General features: G+C 44.0%; 1 protein-coding gene across 1 annotated transcript in view; it reads right to left on the bottom strand.

Moving 5' to 3' along the window:
• Loxhd1 (lipoxygenase homology domains 1) overlaps nucleotides 1–22,413 on the bottom strand; it is a 164,155-nt gene that overhangs the window by 83,219 nt on the left and 58,523 nt on the right. The window contains exons 9-14 of the mRNA XM_031366253.1: nucleotides 22,214–22,349; nucleotides 21,657–21,817; nucleotides 20,605–20,691; nucleotides 19,391–19,526; nucleotides 5,866–6,020; nucleotides 4,095–4,255 (exon numbers count right to left, since the gene is read on the bottom strand). Coding sequence (XP_031222113.1) covers nucleotides 4,095–4,255; nucleotides 5,866–6,020; nucleotides 19,391–19,526; nucleotides 20,605–20,691; nucleotides 21,657–21,817; nucleotides 22,214–22,349 — 836 coding nt within the window. The remainder of the gene's footprint in view (nucleotides 1–4,094; nucleotides 4,256–5,865; nucleotides 6,021–19,390; nucleotides 19,527–20,604; nucleotides 20,692–21,656; nucleotides 21,818–22,213; nucleotides 22,350–22,413) is intronic.

Below are 22,413 nucleotides of genomic sequence, written 5' to 3'. Positions count from 1 at the left end.
GTTGGTGATAGGCCCACATAGACAGAATGCAGCAAGTGAGACAGAGTTGCTGGCAGATGAGGATGAGTACGAACGAGCCACAGGATCATGAAAAAGGGCTACTGTTGTTGTCTAATACTTCTTCTCCAGGTAAAACTGTGTATGAAGCACTGTGACAAGGGTTCTCTATGAAAGAAAGCAGAAGTAGATGCCCTTAGGATAACATAGCTCAGGCTGCTGAAAGCCTAGATTATTACCAAGAAGAAAGGATAGGCCAAACGAGGCACTGAGGGCAGAGTTGAACCGAATAGGTGCTATAAGGATTAGAGAGAGGAGGACTTGTGGTAAGGAGGTTGAACTAGAATCTTTAAAAATAGGTGATGTGTGACTTCAGGAAAGGCGGGTCTGAGGTCTTCAGGGCTCAGCTGGTATCTATGCCTCATCAACACATCATAGTAAGCAGTGGTTCCAGTCCTCAGTTGGCGCCCCCCCCCCAGAGAAAGGAATGGGGAATGGGGATACCTTTCCCTTAGAACACGAAGGCCAAACCCAAGAAACGAACTTATTGTGCAAGCATGACTTGTCTACAACCCATAGGTCGGCTGGTTTGTGACCCAGTGCTGACCCCTGTTCTCTAGGTCTGGCTTCTTAAGCTGCAGAGCATGAACCCGCGGGGAACCGTGCAGCTGAATGTGGGAGTTGTGAAACTCCGGCGGCAGTAAAGAGGTTCTGATGCATAACGGCCCAACTTAGTTAAAGAAAACAGGGTAATAAATCCAAGATGGCAGTGCTTGCCTGTGCTGGGTGGGGTGACGTCACTGCAGCCTAGCTCTGAGCCTACAGCACGCACCTGCACATGTTCCTGCACGTGTCATCACATGTAAAAACACATGCAACAACACCAGTGCTATCTGAAGCTCTGATATGAGAACATTGTATGTTATGATTTACAGTGTTTTTATTGTACATACATTTTTTCTGCTCGTACAGAAGCATGGCAGTTTCATCCTTCAACACAATAATAATAGGCCTTTAATAATAGGCCTTTCTATTATCATTTCTCAATAAAATGCCAATTTTTTTGGATATTGTTGTATTGTAATATTTAATTTTTATAATTGTTTCTTGAGTTTCTGACTTGAGTTTGACTTAAAGATTATCAAATGAATGTTGGCTTGGGTTCCAACAGATTTCCAACACCTTCTGAAATAATCCTAATCATCCGTCTGCCATTTTGCCCTATCTGTGCAAAGTAGGCATATCATCATTGACAGTTAGAAAATCAAGATATTGATCAATTCTTAAAATATCAAAGGTACTCTGAATGCTGTAGAACCAAATATTCAGACAATATTCAACTTTTTTTCTGTAAAAATCAACAAACATATCCACCTCATTATAAATTAGATAATTAATTTAAAAAATAATTAAAAACTGATTTTGTCTCTAATGAATGGTTAAAATTATATGTATACCAAAGGGCTGTCTTATAACAGATTTCTTTATGATTTATTATTCATAATCTTGTCTTTGTATAACTATTTTATTGACCTAGATACCAGTCAAAAAGAGACCACCATGGGAAAAGCTTTAAGAACCTTGTATTAGAGAAATGCAGAGAGCAAGCCTATTTTTGTCTTGGCAGAACATCTCCCTACTTTATGCCCGTGCTTGTCTTCAAAGCCCTTCTATTCACACTCCTGAGTCGGGCGAGCTCTCCAAGCCTGAGATGATGAAGAATTCTTTATAATAAAAAACATTTCTTGCATTCTAAGAGACTGAAACTTTTGCTGGCCCTCACAGGCTGGGTTAATAGTACACACCCTGAGGTCAGTGAAGGCCTACTATGCTACTGTGTACTATCCTACTATGTACAAGACTGCTCCTCTACTATGTACAAATCTGCTGCCCTACTATGCCCACTCACTTAACTTACCTTTAAGAAAACAATGTAACAACAACCTTCTTGCCATAGATTTCCTACTAATCTTTCAATCTAGCTATGCATAGTTGTAATCTTAAATTATCGACTCTTCCACGCTGCTGACCCAAGAGTGCTTGTTTTTATATGTATGTGTGTGTTTATATGTATGTGTGTTTTTATATGTATGTGTGTGTTTATATGTATGAATGTTATGATCATTATTTGCTGAAAGCAAAAGATAGGCTGAAAGTAGCCTTATAAAATTACTATCCACTGTAAATGCCGGAAGCTGCATTTGGACACTCAGTTTGGTAGTGTTTGCTTGTTATCTGGGTCAGCTGGGGTCAATGACTTAATCTCTTGTAAAACTCTGTATCCTTCATTCCTTAATCACGTGCTGCTTCCTGTGCTGTTAAATAAAAGAGAGCAAAGCCCTTTGCTAGGGACATGGAGACTCAGAGTCAGGGACAGACACGTTCATAAGGCTTCAGTATTCAGGCAGGCACACATGCAAACTCACACAACAGACAGCAACAGCAGCAGATACTGGGAACTCAAATTGGGCTCTCTCTGGGTTAAATTTCACCAATGTTAAGCTTTCTAGTTTATACTCTTTAATGATCCACCTGTGTGCTATTGGTAATTGAGTTCGCCATTACTGCAGTCAAACTGGCACACAAGCCTACAAGGGAAGCCAAGGATCTTCTCCTTCCTCCCCGCATGCAGCTCGGGACTCCCGAAGGGGCAGTGAGGCGTGTGCTCTTCATCTCTTTTTATTTATCACATACCCAAAGCCCAAGGGCTCCCACTCCCTGAGGACCTTGCTGTCAGCTTGTCTTAGCTAACACTAAAATGCCATCCACGTATGTAGGCTTTTGGTCTGTGATTCAGAACACTGGAGAGATGAAGCAGAGACTCCAAGACACAAAGATTTACAGTGGCCTCCTAAGCATTGGTGGCACAGGATCTGGGAACCACAAGTTGCTAGCTACGGTCCCTCAAATTGAGCCATCGGTGCTTTTCTTTCTCTCTCTTGCCAAGGTCACTGACAGCTCCCGTAGTCACAGAGCCTGCAGGAAGGATGGCAGAGACATTGCCATGGACAGAAGCAGATAGGTCATCAACCCTTAGAAGGTCCCACCTGTTGTTCCGTGTCCCCTCCATTCACCCAGCCCCAGTCCCTCCCAGCTGGTAACAGGAAACCACGGCGCATCCTTTTGTTGTTACCTAAATACTTCTGAGGTATTAATAGATGTAGTTTTAAAAAGCTATTTCCTTTCAGATCAAATGCTTCAACCTAGTTCTGCCATGAGGTGCTGCTAAAAGGCATGTTAGCATGCCGCTAGCTTCATGACTGTCTCCCATGCTCACAAGAGTATGCATAACACACACACACACACATGCACGCACACATGCACACAATCACACGCGTGCGCACATGCACGCACACACACACATGCACACATGCACATGCATGCACAAGCACACACCTGCATGCACATGCATGCACATGCACTGATTTGCTCTCCCTACTACAAGAGTGAAGCAGCTTGAATGAAGAATGGATCAGTGTGTGGGTCAGGCCCCAGGTTAATCCGTGTGCTGCTCCAGGAATTAACACAGGTGAGTGAGGAACAATGGGGTTTCACAAAACGCTGATACTTGTCCTTGTTCTAAAATGTCTCTATCGATGACTTTAGAGATCACCAGAGCTGCTGACTGTACATGGAACGCTTCAGAAAAAACCCGGAGAGACATTTCCTATCTCTTAAGTTGAGGGAAGGAAATCCAAACAAAGTCAGGTACCTTGATATGATGTAACCAGGAAAGAGATCTAATCAGACTATTCAAAAAAAAAAAAAAACCCGACTTGTATCTATATTTCATTCTATATCTAATTAACTCGCCAACAGCTCACTTAAATTCAGGAAATGTCTGGTTTTTGGTTTTGTTTGTTTGGTTTTTTCACAAGAAAAGCCATCCTGTTGGCCCTAGGTGTGCAGTGGAGTGTCTCTGTCCACTAGAGGTAGGGTAGAAATGTAAGACTCGGGTCTACACACCTCCTGCATGGCCACCTCTTTCTTGCACCAACTACTACCGTGAGCCATTATTTTCCTTACTGTTCCTCCTAAGGGGGATGAGTCTTTCTCTAGTTCAAGCTGGAAGAAAGGAAGGTAAACGACATATGTACCTGAGGCAGGGGAACTCCACGTTGTCGCTCTCAGGCTGACCCTCCTCTCTCACCAGCACCCTGTCCAGGTACCAGCCGCTGCCAGAGCCTTTGCCGTCATGCCTGACCCTCACCCGCCTCACCTTCCTCATAGTGACAGACTCAATGGTAAACTCGTCGGCCTTTGTGAAAGAAAAGACAGCAAGGTCATGTAGACAGTGGTTCCCCTGAGACCCAACACCAAGTGGGGACACACTCCAGAAATCAGAAGGCAGAGCTGAGAGGATGAGCTATAGTTCTTGCATGAGTGAACACATGCAACTACAGGGAAGAGAAATATAGAATACACTTAAGGATCACAGATAGACCCAAGCCTGCCTGTGACATACTGCTCAGAGGAGCTTCACCAACACAGCCTTCAAGCTCACCCTTGGGTTGGCTCAGTCTTCCTTACATCCCAAGGCTCACCCCTCCATCACCAAGAAAAGGAGTAAATTGAAGAAGGAAGAGCAAAGACACCTACAAATCCCTTTCACCTGTAAGTCCTCACCAACTTCACATCACTGAAGCAACGACTCTGTACTGGGCATCTACTGTGTGCTGTGGACCACATCTGAACATCACTGAAGCAATGACTCTGTACTGGGCATCTACTGTGTGCTGTGGACCACATCTGAATATCACTGAAGCAATGACTCTGTACTGGGCATCTACTGTGTGCTGTGGACCACATCTGAATGTCACTGAAGCAATGACTCTGTACTGGGCATCTACTGTGTGCTGTGGACCACATCTGAATATCACTGAAGCAACGACTCTCTACTGGGCATCTACTGTGTGCTGTGGACCACATCTGAATGTCACTGAAACAATGACTCTGTACTGATCATCTACTATGTACTGTAGACCACATCTGAATGTCACCGAAGCAACGACTCTCTACTGGGCATCTACTGTGTGCTGTGGACCACATCTGAACATCACTGAAGCAATGACTCTGTACTGGGCATCTACTGTGTGCTGTGGACCACATCTGACCCCTACAGAGTATATCAGTCCTCCATAATCTTCACAATAGCCAGTTACAGGTAGACATCCTTTCCCTCCTCTCAGATAAAAGAATAGCACAGGAGAGTGGAGTGAGTGGCCTGAGGCTGGTTTTCCCTAGACCTTTTTGGTACATTCTGCACAGCTTTACAGCCCTTTGGCCCACAGTAAACCCACTTGATGGTTGCGGTAACATAGGGACATATGTGACACATTGTATTGTGGCTAGCAATGGATCTCATTTCTCTCACATCCATATTTAGTGTTTTTCTTGGTTTCTCTTTTTTTTTTTTTTTAAAAAAAAAAAAAGGTATGAACAAGCTGCCCCTAGTGACCATGCCCAACAGAGAACATGCACTGTCTTCCATTTTCTTGCAGCCTGGGTTCTCTAGGACACACTTGAGATGCCCAATATCCTTCCCAGCCTGAGGCATGGGTAGGAGACCACAATTTCTCTATGGTGGCTCTCCAGCTTCTAGCTGCATAGCACCAGGAGCCTTGTAGCTGCCACGGATCTTAGCAAATGACAGTGAGCCAAATGCCTAAGCATCCAATCAGCCAGATATCTCTGTGCTTTTAAGTGGCTCCTACACGGACTCCCCAGACTCCACTCTGCTCATCCGGACAGATGTTACCTCATTGCTGTGGTCCCAACACCTGCCATCAGCTCTGCTTCAGAAGAGCAGGGAAGATAGGAGGAAGCAGAGGTGGGCTGGGGGGAGGAGTGCACATCACTGCAACTTACGTTGCCTTTCTCAAACAGGTCGGTGTTATTCCTGCAATTGTAAAGCAGCCGCTCCCCTGTGTCCCCCACGTCACCAAAGAGGCAGAGGTAGACATTGGCGTCAGTTCCGGCACCTTCAAGTTCCCCTGTGCATACAGTCACACGATACCGGGCCACTGGCAGAGAGAGAGGGGGCACACCATTACACCATTGGCTGGCTGCTGCATTCTCATAGCTCCCACATCCACTTCTCTACTGGGATAACTTCATCCCTTAACTCAAGTTCCAAACCCCGCTGCAGTGAGCCACTTGGCAGCTGACTCAGGCCAAGCCTTGGCTTAGACAGACAGGAGGTTCTTAATGCCCATCGGTCATCAGAAACCCATGGGAAATGTTTGTAAGAGTTCAAATTCCTGAGGCCCACTGCCGACCTCCCAAACCTTAATTTCCAGAAGAAAGACCCTTGAAACCAACTTATTCACGAACACCTTCTGTGGATTCTGATGGAAAGAAAAGAGTGGCACCTAGAAATGCGGCTCAGTGGCAATGCAGAGAAGGCAACAGATTGGTGATGTAATTTAGAGGCAATTCTTGATGGTGGATCACATAGATAATCAAGAGAAAGAAAGAAATTAGACTTTGTTTAGAAAGAGATGCTAATAAGAAATAGAAGACCCGGGGTAAGGATAAGGCTAGGAATGAGAATCAAGGTTCTGTTCCAGTCACTGTACAACTGAGGTGTCACTTAGATATTTAAAAAATAGAAGTCAGGAAGAAAGTTAAATGTATCTGGAGGGCCAGGTCTGGTGAAATGACCTTAGTCATTATAGGTAGGTGTATTCCACTTCCAGCCACACAGTCTGGCAAGAGCCAGGATGATGAAAATGTAGACAGAGACTAAAAGAATATTTGAAGAAAAAATGGTTCCCAAACTCCCCAGATTTGAGTTTAAAATATCAATCTGCATGTTTGACATTTTATATAAAATGAACTCTGAGTAGGAAAACTCCAAAGATATCTAATTCTAAACACATCATAATAAAACGTCTAAGAGTCAACGACAAGGAGCAAATCTTCAAAAGAAGCAACAGGAAATTGAGCACAAGGGATACACAATAAAAATTAACAGACAAATTTTCATCCAAAACTATGGAAACCAGAAAACAGTGGGGCGCTATATTCAATAAGCTGCAAGAAAAAGACCATTATCCAAGATTTCTACATCCACTAAAGCTGTTCTTCAGAATGAAAGATAAATGAAAGCATTCCAAAATAAACAAATACTTCAAGAATCATTTATCACTAAAAGATCGTGTCTGTAACAAATATTAATGGATAATCTTCACTGTAGACAGTAGAAGGTAACTTGAATTCACTTGGAGTACTCTGAGTCATGGGAAAAGATAATGATAGCAACGTTAATTGTAAATGTATTTTTTAAACACCTATCTTTTCAGATTTTATATAAAACACAACATTAGAGAACAATAATCATACAACTATACTGGTGAATCTATAATATGTAAAGATACAAATTCTCAATATAGGGTATCACGCGTCCTAGACAAAGATACGATTTAAATGATTCCAGTTGTGTGAAGGAGCGTACAGGGAGTGAGATCTTACATACCATTAAAATTAAGTTGACATTACTTTGAGCTAAATTGTTCTAAGTTAAGCTGTGGGTTGTAATTTGGGGGAGACTATTTAGAAAGTAACTGAAATAATATGTAGTAAATGAACACAGTAGAGCTGGCCCCACCTTTTGTCTGGGCCGTGCTGAGCAGTGGCAAGAGGGCTTGCTGAGGGCTGCAGGCAGGGAGCTGGCCCCACTCCCACCCAGGCAGCTTGAGAGCTGACCCTGCTGGCATGGGTTGGAAGAACTGTCTCCACACCTGGCCAGGGTGGTGCAAGAAAGCCAGTCCAGTCCCTTGCAGGCTGCTGCAGGCAGGAGAGCTGGCCCTGCCCCTCACCTGGGCAGAGCATGAGAGCCAGCCCTGGCAGCACAGGTCCAGCAGGCAGACCAACTCAGTTACCACCCAGACCCTGATCCAGAGCTTTGAGCTGGCCCACCTCGACATCTACCCCATCTATGAACTGCTGGAGCACATGAAGGGGCTGGTTCTGCAGATCCAAAACTATAGGAGCTCCATGACCCAGCCCAACAACAGGAGGATCTGAGAGGAGTCCCAGTGAGGATCCAGTCTAGATAGTGTAGCAGAAGCCAGAGGCCTCAAACCAGACCAATGACTCATTGCAAGTAAAGATGTGTGTACAAAAGGGTACACTATGTGACACATTGTAACATACCACAGCTTCCACAGCGAGATGGTTTTGTTTTTATTGTTGTTTTGTTTTGTTTTGTTTGGGAGGAGTTTGCAAAATGGAGGAGGAGGGGGAGGACGAGGACGAGGAGGAGGAGGGAGGATACAGAGGGATGGGGAGATTTAGTAGGATTGGGGTGCATGATATCAATTTCACAAAAAAACAAAAACAAAAACAAAAAGCTTTTTTAAGGAAGACATATGACAGATGTAAATCCTACTGTATTGATAACTACATTGAAATCTGATACGGCACTCATAAATGGATTTAATAATTCAATCAAAAAGCAAAGTATGGAACTCACCCTGCAGAAATGGAGCCCCTTGATGCTACTACTGATGTGTTAAAACGGTGGGTTGTGTCAGAACATACCATGCACTAGGGCCCAAACAGTTCCACGTGTAAGAGGTTTAATTGAGAGGGAGAGAGGGGGAAGTAGCACAGAAAGAGAGGAGGGAGAGAGAGAGATGGAGGAATGTTCCATATATATATATATATATATATATGTGGCTGCAGGTAAAGGTGGGAGGTGAGACCAATGGATTCTGGGAATATGGCAGCTGTTGCCCTGGCAACAGGTCTGTGACCCGCCCATGCGTTGCCACAGGCTTTGGATGCCCTGATGCCAACAACTACACACAACCAGCCAATGTAAGATGCACTGCTGACATAATGAGGGATTCTAAGGAGAGCTTGACAGGTATTAAAGACGATTCACAAATATCTTGAGGTAGCAAAGAGCTTGAGAATTTATAGTGGGTAAGAAGTGAGATGAAGGGCTCAGGATGAATAAAATTCCCATCAATGTGTAGAAGCAGAGGACCCATCTATTCCCACCAGCATGCCTAGTTATAGGGCAGAAAGGACAAGAAAAAGATACAGTTGAAAACTGTCATTAGTTGAACATCAAAAGGAAATCCTTTGAACAGAGACTCTCAAAATGGACATGGATCTAAATATCTTATCACAGAGAGATACACTTTAGATCCTTCAACATAGATGGGTTGAGAGTAAAGAATGATTGCTAAAACTGGTTTGAGATAAAACAGATTCAGAAAGTGAAAAAAAATTGAATAATATTTAAAACTACCCACAAAAAAAAAAAGCTCATGCCCAGATGTCTTATTGTGGATTGTGGATATCTATTATATATTTAAAGCAAAAAAAAAAAAAAAAAAAAATGCAATTTCCTTTGAAGATTGTGTAGCAGGAGAAGAGTGGGTCTATTAACTTACTTTTCTTCTAGTTGATGCCAAGTACCTGACAAGAAGCGATTTAAGGGAGAAGACACTTATTTCCTGTTAGGGGATTAGAGTGACTCGGAGCATCCTGGTAGGAAGGCATGCAGCAAGAATGCCTCACAGTTTGCAGGAAACTGCTTGCTCACAGCTGGGTGGGCCACAAGGCAGGGAGCTCTGACTGCTTCTATTCAACTTGCTTCCTCCTCCCCCTCATTAGCTCCATCTACCTCTCAGCCCATGAGCCGGTTTCACACACATTCTACATGGATCTTCCTTTCTTTTTCTTTCTTTCCTTTTTTTTACTTCTGTCTGGTTCACCTTCTGCTTTGAGTTCTCCCTGGAGACCTTACTAAATGCAGTACCCAATAAACCACGCCAGAGCCTGCATGCCATCCCAAAGTTTGCAGTTTCTTTTCATCAAGTAAGTTACTCCACAGCTTTTTAACTCAGCCCCATTTGAGTTTCCATGACATGGGTAGAATGTAGCCAGTTTTTCTGACAGAATGTAACTCCCATGGCCTCTAGCCCAGTTCTTGATAAGAGCATCACTTCCTTCTCAATCTCTAACTGTAACTTTGTCTGTGAATATTTCTATTGGCACTCTGGTCTTCCTCGCTCCTGCTAGAACAGCTTACAGAATCCCGGGGCTTCCCTAGCCTGTACCTCCAAACTCAGCCCTAGCAGTCCTTCTACAAACCAGTTCCACGGCTTGAGAACTGCTCAGGTTTCTCACCACAGCAGAAACAGCCTTGCTTCCAGGTACCCATCTTCTACATTCCTTATTTTTCTCATTGCTGTGTCAAAGGCATTTGCTTTTAAATGAAGTCAATGTGCAGAGAATGAGAGACCTTGGAACACTCGGTCCTAAATGCAATGTCTTCAGCAAATCCCTCCCCTCAGGGCACAGGGAGTTGTGCAGAGGAGGAAGTGGAAAGATTACAAGAGCCAAAGGGATGGAGGACACCAACAGTGTCTCCAGACACAACAGGACTGAGGCGCAGATGAACTTAAGAGCGAGCAGCAGCATGCACAGGACTGACGTTTAAAGCCAGATGGGATCCCAGCACTGGGAGGGAGACATGAACAAGAGCTCCCGTGTCTAACCAAGAAGCTCTCACCAATTGACAAAAGTGTGCAAAGACTCCAGAGGAGTCTTGCTGGATATATAAATTGCACTTATGGGTAGGGTAGGCCCCGTGCCCAGCAGTAGGCAGCCACCACGAAGCAACTCAATGATGACTTTGGAGATTTTTGTTGGTTTTGTCCGATATTGCTTTGTTTTGATGCTTTCTTTTTTTTATAACCTTACTGGTCTTTTGCTTTCTATAGTAGTTTGCAAGTTTACATTTTATGAGTTTTGGTCTCTCTCTTTCTCTCCTTCTCTCCTTCTCTCCTCTCCTTCTCTCCTTCTCTCTCTCTCTCTCTCTCTCTCTCTCTCATGAATGTGTGTGTGTGTTTCTTGTGCTTTTCTTTTTTTCGTTCTGGCTTGTTTGTTTTATAGGCTTGTTTATTTTGTAAAAAGAGAAAAGAAAAACCTAGAGAGTCAACTAACCTGGGCTCATGGGGGCTCACAGAGACTGAACCACCAACCAACCTGCAGGGGCTAGGTCTATGCCCTACACATTTGTAGCAGGTGGACAACTTGGTCTTCATGTGGGTTCCCTAACAACTGGAGTGGAGGAACTTAGTTTCCTGGGGAGAAGTGGGGAGGATTTGGGAGGAGTTAAGAGAGGGGAAACCATGATCAGAATATATTGTATAAATTATTTCAATAAAAAACCAAATGTATAACTCAAAAATTTTGATACAGTGAGAAGTTAAATAAAATAAAATGCCTAATTGGAGTTCATACACACACACATACACACGCGCGCACACACACACACACATACACACACAAAGAATGAGACACTATAACAAGATAGGATTTATCCTAGGAATACAATTTGGCTTAACTTCTAAAAACCAACTAATGTAATATAGCATACTGGTAGAGTAAAATATTTGAGCATGATCTTAGCCAAATAGGTGAAAAATTTATACATTGAAAATTACAAAATATCATTGAGATTAAAGATTCAATAAATGGATATGGAAATGCCCCATGTCCATGGACTATGTGGCCTAACATCGTTAATACAGCTTTAGTCTCCAGACAGAACTACTTTGATGCAATCCCTATAAGAATTGCAGCTGAATTCTTTATAGAACTTGATACGCTTTTTCTCAAATTCATGTAATGTAGCAAAATAAAGCTCAAGGAGAAAAACAGCAAGTGTCACAAGATGTAGACAAGTAGGGGACTGCCATGATACTGGTGAAAATGTGCCCATCTTTTGAAAAGCAGCTCAGTGGTTGCTTACAAAGTTATGAGGAGAGTGGCTGTCTGACTCAGATCTGAAAGCATGTGTATGTGAACACATGTGCATGAATGTCAGAATAGCGTTGTTCATGGTAACCAAGAAGCAGAAACAACCTAAGTGCTCAACAGTTGAGCATGTTACATCCGTGCAATGGAGCATCACCCATCAATGAAAAAGAAATTATGGGCCAGAAAGATATCTCAACAGGTAGAGAGGCTTGTCCACAGTGCTGGCGACTTGAGTTGGGTCCCTGGTTCAGACAAAGAAGCAGGATAGAGTCAGCTCTCAAGAATTATTCTTTAACTGCTGTATATAAACCACAGTATATGCACAACTGCACACACAGTAAATTAGATAGAAAGATAGATAAATAGATGATAGATAGATAGATAAATGATAGATGGATAGATAGATGATAGATAATAGAAAGATAGATGATAGATAGATAGATAGATGATAGATAGATAAATAGAAAGATAGATAATAGATAGAAAGATAGATAGATGGTAGATAGATAAATGATAGATGATAGATAGATAGATAGATAGATAGATAGATAGATAGATAGATAGATAGATGATAGATGATAGATAGATGATAGATGATAGATAGATAGGTAGATAGATAGATAGATAGATAGATAGATAGATAGATAGATAGATAGATGATAGATGATAGATAGATAGATGATAGATGATAGATAGATAGGCGATAGATGATAGATAGATAGATAGATAGATAGATAGATAGATAGACAGATAGATTTATAAAGTACCAGTACATCCTATGGTGTTGGAGAACCTTGAGCACATGTTAATGAAGGAAAACATTATGTGACTCCATTTATCTGAAATGTCTGGAAGAGACAAAGCTGCTGAGACAGAAAGCAGCTTAGTGGCTGTCACAGGCAAGAGTAAGGAGGGAAAGCAGACATGGGTTTGCTTTCTTAGGGGTATGAAATATTCTGGAATTTGACGGTGGTAATGGATATATAGATCTTTCAAATACGGATCAAAAGACATTGGCTGTGAACTTTTTGTGGGTGAAGTGAATGACACATGGATTTATATCAATAAAGCTGTTGTTTTTTTCTTTTTTTTAAAAAGAGGCATTGTTCACTGAAACTTCATCTACAGCGAAGATGAAATATATCAGAAATGAGACAAGTCGCTGGGAAGTTTAATGCACAAAATCTACTTTAATAATGTACTCATTTCCATATAGCGACATCTGAAAAATCAATCTGACCATGAATCATACGTGAAGACATGGTGTCTGTGCCAAACATTTGTTAGCAAGCAAAACATTGTGCATGGAGGCCCGCCGTGAACAGGATGGGTGCAGGCAGACACTTATGATGTGAGTCGAAGTTCAGGAAGACATTTCTTGACCTACAACATTACCTCCCCACAACACACACATTACTCAAAATTAAGCTACCCCTGCCTTCCCCAGGGAACTTTCAAAATTGAAATGCTACATGCCTTTACATAAGTAGTGTGCATGCTGTGCTATAATTTGGGTCTTACGTGCCCCCTGCAGATCTCATGTGTTCAAAGCTCGGTCCCCAGTGCCATTCAGAGGTGGGACTTTGGGAGGGACAGGATCACAAGGACTCTGACCTCGTGATTCGTCCATTTATGGATTCCTACCTTAGGCTACTCCTGGGAGGTGGGGCCTGTTAGAGGGAGTAGGTCTTAGGAGGCATGCCTTGAAGGGTATATTGTGTACCTGGCCCTTTCTTCTCCATCTCTACCTCTCTTCCAGTTTCCTAGAGGCTATGAAGTAAGCAGCTTTGGTTTGTCACATGTTCCCTGCCATGATGACCTGCTTCCTACGCACCCATGGACTGAACCACCTGAACCTAGCAGCCAAAGGAAACCCTTCCTTCCATATCCTGTTTACCTCCCACTGACAGAAAGCAGACCGAGTTCTCAGTGATAGGTCCTGAGAAGAAGAGAAATGGGCAGCATTGGCTGGTGTGTGCCAACACGAGGAACCAGGGAAGATTTAAAGTAGCAAACCCCAGGCTTGTTCCAGTCTGATTTGCTGATAGGTCTTTCTTTCTTAGTTGTCTTACAGGAAAGTTCCCAAAAGCAAAATGGTAACAAACAGCAATCCCCGTCCTGGGGATCCTATCCCCTTTCATCCCAGGGTTTCAAGGTCTGTGCCATTGGAGGTCTTGACAAGTCCTTACTCTCTAAGGATCCCTCTGAGCCCACCAGCCACGGAGGTCCCAAACTGCCTGGCAAGACATCTGTGGACAATTGAAAATAATTACATTGTTAGTCATCAGCAGTGAGAGACTTTAAACAGATGGGCAAGTAGCAGAACCTCTTGGGCTTTAATTTAAAAATTATGGCTCAATCTGATTAACGAGCAGCAACAATATTCGACACTCATATCCAATGAACTCCTGCCCACTCGTCAGTAGTGTATAATCACAGTGGAGAAAGTGGATCTCATTTATTTTGCCATTGAACGGACCTCCTGAGGGAAAGGCAAGGTGGAAATGAATTGTGAGTTGGTACACGCTTTGTCCGCATCTCTAATCAGAACAATCACTCCAAAAAGCCTCCGAACAACCAGGCGTGACGTTAATTGCTTATTTGTCTGATCGTGATTTTGTAAGCAAACCAGGAGCACACAACGTCAGACTCTAAGAATTGATTTTAAATTGGTTTTTACTCATTGGACATGACTGCAAGACTCTCCATTAAAGGCTCTCTGGGACACCACGCATGTTACCTACCAGCAGTGTGGGACTTTATCTTGGCCTCTGTTTAGTACAAGGAATAATGCAGATCACCACCGGAGGTCTGAGAGAAGACAGAAGCGTGTTCTAAGCACAAGAGAAAGCTTTCATGAGTCAGAAAGAGTGAGTTCAAGGAATTTGAGTTAGTAGAGACTCCAAAAAACAAAACAAAACAAAAAAAACCCTCCAAAGACTGAAAGAAGGTATCAAAGATTCTTTATAGCCAGGACAGACAGATAGACATTCTACTTATACTGTTCACTAAAATTTTTCGCATTGAAATGGTTCTCTGCAGAAGCTAGAGACCTGGGATGGGGGATGGTCTGGGGAGTCTCTGGGGATGACCTTGCTGAGACTCCTTCTAACAGGTGACATGGAGTTGAAAGTGGCCACCTCCAGTAGCCAGGTGGGACTTCCAATGGAGGGGGGGGCATCAACTCACCTACAAAACCTTCAACCCAGAATTTGTCCTGCCTACAGGATGTGCAGGGATAAAGATGGAGCAAAGGTTGAGGAAACAGCCAACCGATGACTGGCTCAACTTGAAACACATCCCATGTAAGATAACCTGTCCCTGACACTATTGATACTCTGCTATGTGTATAGACAGGAGCCAGCATAACTGCCTCCTGAGGGGCTTCATTCAGAAGCATATGAAAACATGCAGGGACCCACAGCCAAACATCAGACGGAGCTCAGAGAGTCCTGAGGAAGAGTGGGGGAGAGAATTGATCAAGCCAGAGGATCAAGGACACCACAAGAAGACCTAAAGAGTCAACTAACCTGGGCTCATGGGGGCTCACAGAGACTGAACCACCAACCAACCTGCAGGGGCTAGATCTATGCCCCTACACATTTGTAGCAGGTGGACAACTTGGTCTTCATGTGGGTCCCCTAACCACTGGAGTGGAGGAACTTAGTTTCCTGCCATTGGATCCCTTTCCCCTAACTATACTACCTAGTTGGGACTCAGTAGGAGAGGATGTGCTTAGGCCTACTTAGGCTGAATGTCTCAGAGTGGGGTGGCACCTAGGGTGGGCTTCCCCTTTTCTGAAGAGAAGAGAAGGAAGTAATGGGGGGAGGGATTTGCAAGGGTGGGAGTGGGGAAGACACAATTGGAATGTAAAGTGAATGAATAAATAAATACATTTTAGAAAAGAAATCCTTCTTTAACAGGATAGTCAAATTACAGCCACGAAAAGCCTGTACTCTATGCACAGCTGTTATGGAGTCTGTGGAAATGTTCTTCTTCCCATGGCCTCTAGCGTCAGAGCCCTTACTGGTCCTGACTTGGATGACTTTGCCACTTAGAACAACAGTTTCTTGAGTAGGAAGCTTACAATGGCTGGGTTTCCGCTGCAGTTACAACGAAACCCCGTTCGGTTCCACCTTCAAGTGAGTTCTTCAACGTCATCATCTGTCCTCTAGCCTGCTCAGCCTCCATCTGATTTTAAAGCCCTGTTTCTCTGCATGGAAATCATGTGTCTCAAACCCAACCCCTCACACTGCAAACAGAAATACCCTGGCACACTAGAAAGGAATATGGAGATGAAGGCACTAGGGGATTCAAGAATGGGGCCAAGTGAGTTGTGGCATGAGGAGGCTGGAAGACAAGGGCTGATATTCACATTACCTGGACCCTGGTTCCATTTCTGCTGCTGTGACCAATTCCCTAATTAAAACCAGCTTTGGGAGGAAAGGGTTTATTTGGCTTATAATCTCAGGTTACGGTCCACTATTTCAGGGAAGTCAAGGCAGGAATTCAAGGCTCGTCATGTTCACAACCAGAATCAAGAGCGATGAGAGGGTAGGTGTGTCCTTGTTGCTTGCTACGTATTCTTGCACAGTTTAGGGCCCAGCCAGTGGGTGTTCCTAAATCAATTAAGACTAATTCCAAAAGATAAGTCCACGGGCCAACCTGATCACAATTATATCCCATTAGGTCTCTCTTTCCTAACTAATTGGCACATCAGGCATAGGCCTGGGAGTCCAGTCAGCATAACTGGACTTGGCCCAAGAACCTGCATTTCAGTAAACACTATGGGAAATTTGATATAAATTGACCCTGACCATTCTCTAAGAGATATTGCCTATTATACACTCCATTGAAATCCCCATTACTAACTCACTTGTTGAGATTCTAACCCCCTCTAAGATCTCTAAGACCATTTGGAGACAGCATCGTTAAGAGATAATTAAGATAAAATGAGACTATGTGGATAAGACCTGATCCCTTATGCTGACAGCCTTGTAAGAGGGAGGAGCAAGAACACAGTGAGCAGGCAGCCAGAGGACCATCTGAGACTACAAGTACAACTGCTTCCAAGGGGATGAGAAAGATACCGAGAGATAACCCAAGTACAACCGCTTCTAAGGGGATGAGAAAGACACCGAGAAATAACCCAAGTACAACCGCTTCTAAGGGGGTGAGAAAGACACCGAGAGATAACCCAAGTACAACTGCTTCCAAGGGGGTGAGAAAGACACCGAGAAATAACCCAAGTACAACTGCTTCTAAGGGGATGAGAAAGACACCGAGAGATAACCCAAGTACAACTGCTTCCAAGGGGATGAGAAAGACACCGAGAGATAACCCAAGTACAACTGCTTCTAAGGGGATGAGAAAGACACCGAGAGATAAACCTTCCAAACATCTTGATCATAGACTGTAGCTTCCAGAACTACTTGGAAACAACTTCCTGTTGTATAATCTACCTAGTCCATAGAGTACAGCCTTTTCTTTCAGCTGCCTCTGTTAGCCGATGTACTATCCCAGGATCATGGAACATCAAGAGTTGATGTCAACAGTCTCAGTGAGCAATGAACCTACAACATGGGTCTGAAGATGCAAAGGCGAGTGAGGAGAATGTGTCCCGTCCTGTGTCCCCATGGTTTATGAGGACAGAAAAGAAGATTCTGAAAGAAAGTTCAGTGAAGGCAAAGAGCAGAGAATGTGCTGAACATTCTAGGTAAATCCAGCAGAAGTTTCCTTTGGGATAACACCATTAAAACGAGAATCTACAGGTACCTTCAAAGATCTAATCAAAGAAAAAGCTTTCACCAAAATGCTTGATGGAAGAGACAAGGACAGAAACAGCAAGAAAATTCTGGAAGCTGTAGAGCAGCAGAAAGTGGGACGTCCTTAGTAATGGTGAGTCTCAATGTGTTTCCTTTGGGGCAGTGCTGATATTCCAAAAAAATTTCTGGATAAGTGTGTTCTGGGGTCCTACTGTAGACACACTGAGTTGGAAATGCTGTCACAGAGCCCAGCAATGTGTTGTTCAACAGTCCTCTATGTGATAAGGCACCCTGAGAAAGCTGGGCAGAGCTGTGAGTTGAGAAATATTGAAAAGCAGCCCCTCCCTCCAGATGATCAAGGATAAAAGTGCTGGGTGACTTCAGAAGAAAAGATGGAGGAGCTGAAATCATAGGAACTGGTTAAAAGGTCTTCCTGAGACCTGCAGGCACAGTGCTGGCATAGACACAGAGAGATGGGTAAGAACAGAAGCAAATCTGCCTTCATGAACTACACATTACATAAAATCTCCATTGGATAGAGCTGATGTTATCTTATGTAAATAGAAATGATAGCTTTGTTTTCAATGCAAATACTGAGTATGCAAAAGTAGGGGTGCTGTCTCAGGATAGGCAGTCATTGAACCAATAAGCACAAGACCTCCTCTGAGTCTGATGGTCTATAGCCAACCATCTGACCCTGGCAGGAGCTTCCTCAGGAGCTTCCTCGGTCCTACTTTGGGCTATCACTAGGTCTTTTCAAGATAAGTATTCTATAGTTATATAATGAATTAAAATGATGAAGAGCCAAAAATGGAAGAAACACAGTACTAATTGTAAGTATTGTCCTCTTATTCTAATAGATGGGATGGCTTCTTTTTTAGATATTTCATATGTGTATATATGTATACATATATATGTAATATATATATATGAGTATTTAACTCTAATCAAGTTATTTGAAGAAACATATTCAAAGCTTCTAAGTGTACAGCTAACTACAGAGTATACAGAAGTATCACGTGATCACTTGTGAGTTGAGTTATTGAAATATTTAGGAGGGCTCCAGGAAGAACACCTGGTTATAATTTTCCATGGACACTTTGCTTTTTATGATTTTTCAATATCACTTTTGAAATATTCCTGTTGAAAAATTAAGAAGAGCCACAAGGATAACAATTAGGTTAATTTCCCTCCATACCAGTTCTGATCGATTGGTGATGTCTGTTGTAGTGCAGCAATGGCTATCAAGCTCATTTCCAACATTGTGAGAATGCTGTCATCACTTAGAGAGCAGTGTTTCTCAGAGAACAGGACAGAGCACACTCTTCATATTTGCCACCATGCTGCTGGAACCTAGAGGCAAAATGGCCTCCCTTTGGTCCTTTGAAAGTGAATGCTGGACTCCAGGTTAAAAGCTTAATCCTTCTACTACTGACCTCAAAACAGAGATAGAGGAGTCACTGGGTACCAGCTTAGTGTGTCATTAAAAAATAATAAAGCCCAGATCCAGCTTTACTGTATGGAGAAAACTTATCAAGTTGCACAATGTGAAAGATAAAGAGGTTATTTCCTTTAATCTCGAGGGTAACTGTTGTTTAGTGCAGATTTCTCATGTCCCTGTGTGGCCAGCTTGAAGACCTGTGCATCTCCATTCCCTCCATACCATACCCATCACAAGAGAGTTCTAGCACCATACCCTGGATTGGATTCTTCCAGCCAGTCTTGAAATGGAACCTAATTAGTCTGCTGCAGCGGTCAGAGAGGGTGGATGATGCACAGACTTCTGGGCCCTCACTAGCTCAGGAAATAAAGTCCCACTGCCTCCCTACAGCAGCCATACTTACTTCCCATGATCCTCCGCACAGTTGGGCCTTCTGCAGTCATCTCCCTCACGATCTCATTGTCATCCTCATTGGCATCCAGCCAGCGATTGCAATTGAAGTTATATTTGTCCTTATTGAGAGTATTCATCAGAGTCATCTACAATGGGGTGGTCTTGAGGTAAGCAGGTGGGACCGTTGGCTATCTCACCCATGGCCTGGGGTCCTCATTCTGTTGTCCTAATCAGTGTGTGTGTGCCCTGACTCTGCTCTCAACCCCTTGAGACTCAGCTTTGCCTGGATGTCCAAGAGTTTGGGAGTGCCTGGTCCCTGACTCCTTGTGGCCCATGGACCCTCATCACATCTCAGACGGCACTTTCCCACCTCTAAGAGGTGTCTTGGTGCTCCCCTGAAGTCCAGCAGAAGCTCCCCTCAGTTTACCTCCCAAGCAGCCGTGCCCATCGGTGGGACACATTGAGGACCCACTTTGGGGCTTGGCCTTTTGAGCCAAGCTGGGAACTGGGATCCCTGACACCATGAAGAGCCTTGGAGACAGACTGGATGCCATTTTGAGTATGTAAGCTCAAGAAAGTGAGATGGACATGGAATTTTGGAGCTGGTGATTATGAGTTTGACTTGAACGTTCATGAAAGGCTGATGTGTTGAAGGTTCGGTTCCCAGAGGTAGAGGTGCATGTGTGTATGTGTGTGTTTGTGTGTGAGGGAGTGCTCACACGTGTACATGTTCATATGTGTGTTCTCCTTTTTATTTTTATTTTATCTCACTTTGTTTTTTCAAGACAGGGGGGTTTCTCCACATAGTCCTGGAACTCACTTTGTAGACCAGGCTAGACTCAAACTCAGAGATGAGCGTGCCTCTGCCTCCCAGTGCTGGGATCAAAGGTGTGCACCCCCGTGCCGGGCCTGCTATCTCATCTTAAGGACGAGATCTCCCACCTCTTGAAGAAGTCAGGTGATCAGAATGTTGTTTCTTTCCCTGGTCTCCAAGAAGCCAGCATTCACCTAGCATCTGGGAGACAGGACCAGATGCAAACCCCGTGGACAGAGCGTTTTCTTGGTCTACTTTGAAAGGACTCTCCCTATCTGTCCCCACCAAAACATATGGCCCATGTCCACCCTTCCCACCTCCCTCCTCACAAATACAGAGGCACGGGCATATGATATGACCATGAGATGTGATAGGCCTGGCTCCTCCCCACCCTTCAAGGCACATCTTACCTTTTCTAAATGCCACCCAGAGCCAGGGTTCTGCCTATCATGCCACGCCCGGATCTTATAGAACCTGCCGAGATCTGGGAGCTCCATCTACAAGGAGAAATAAAAAGGTCTGTGTGGACACAGTCACAGGGATACATCTGTCCTCACAACTGACCACAGACAGGTGGATGCCCCTTTGGGTTGCTTTTTCCCAGTAAGGATGGGTTTGCTTCTAGTCACGCTCAAACCTTCCATTCTCTCATGTCCCTGGTAACCAGTGGCTCATGGGACCGAGACGGCTATGTGAAAGGAATGCTCAGCCTGGGCTGGTGAAACTGAACAAAAATAACTGACCCACAGTGGGATTCAGCCAAGAGATCTTCTGGAACAAAATCCATATGGCAGCCCCGAGAATTAGCATGGGGCCGCAGCCCCGGGAGTCTGCTGGGCACCGAGACAGACAAAAAGATCAGTGCAGCAGCCCTGCCCTTTCCCCGGGGGCTCAAGTCTGGCAGAGAAGACAAATACATAAAGAGCAATGAGCTTGGTGGTGGAATAGAGGTATCAGTGGGGTGCTGAGAAAGGACAGCGGCAAATTACAGGTTCTTCCTCTCAAAGATGGAGTGGCACCTCTGAGAGCAGAGACTCACTCTGCGTACACACTGCAAAGTTCAAAGTTGGGGTTTTTTTCAAACGCTCCCAAATTCATATTTTTCCCTTAAATTTGATCTTTACAATGCAGCCAGTTTGAACAATCTAACTGTGCTCTGGGCCTCTGAGCCCACAATTCCCCTGTTCACCTCGCTCTTGAATGCTCCAAGCATTCCATGCTGGTTCTGTCCCCTAAACTTCATCCTGGACTATTTCAGGTGGAAGATCAAACGTAAACTGAATATCTTTCCATAAACTGCCTATTAATCATCAAATTTGCCATGGCCACGGGAGCCCAAAGTCTCTAATGTATCTTTTGCTTTTAAACTTGGTCGAAAGTCCTGCATAGAGAACTGGAATATCCTCTGTTCCTTCATCCTTTTCCCCCATCTCCCTCCCACCCAATCCCCTTTCCTTCCTACCTTGAACTTCTCAATGATGCCTGGTTTGAACCATTTGTTGTTGGGATTCAGAAGAATCTCATCTGTCCTCCCCTTCTTCCCATAAATCTGAATGAAGATGGGCGAGTTGGTGCCAGCTTTCTTCAGATCAGTTGTCCAGACCCAAAGGGACCAAGGAAATTCTACAAGGCAGATCAAGGTGCATCATCAACTCGGGGGAAGAAAGAATGGGAAAAATGAAAAAATCAGGATAGGAGATTATACACAATTGTGTCTGCTCTTCGAACCCATTAAACAAGTGCAGAATATATAAAGCTAAGGATCCCCTATTAAGAGAAAGGCCTGTTAAGTGTCCTATTTAATGGCTAAAGATGTACTGTGTTTTAGCAATAGACAAGAGCTGACCCCACCATCCTATGGCAAGTGTACTGGGGCTCACTGAGTGACTTGCTCAGTTTAACCCCATGTCCAACACAGCAGTTCCTTCAGTTTGGGGACACTGGCATCATCTCCCCTATACCTTGCCTAACTGAGCTTCTGACTGGGAGGAGCCCGGATTCTGGGTCCCTCAAACTTACTTTTCAGCCGCTTCTTCCTCAGAGACACCATCTCATAGAGCTGCCTCTCAATCAGTCCATCTGCCTTCTTCTCATCCAGCCAGCTGCTGCAGGGGAAGGTCTGCTGGATGCCAGTGAAGGGGCACAGGATCACCACCTAGGAAGGGGCACAGGATCACCACCTAGGAAGGGGCACAGGATCACCACCTAGAGGGACACAG

The sequence above is a fragment of the Mastomys coucha genome, unplaced genomic scaffold, assembly GCF_008632895.1.
Source record: "Mastomys coucha isolate ucsf_1 unplaced genomic scaffold, UCSF_Mcou_1 pScaffold13, whole genome shotgun sequence".
Classification (NCBI taxonomy): Eukaryota; Metazoa; Chordata; class Mammalia; order Rodentia; family Muridae; genus Mastomys; species Mastomys coucha.
The sequence above is the reverse complement of the archived record's forward strand: the minus strand, read 5'-3'. Positions and strand labels throughout refer to the sequence as shown.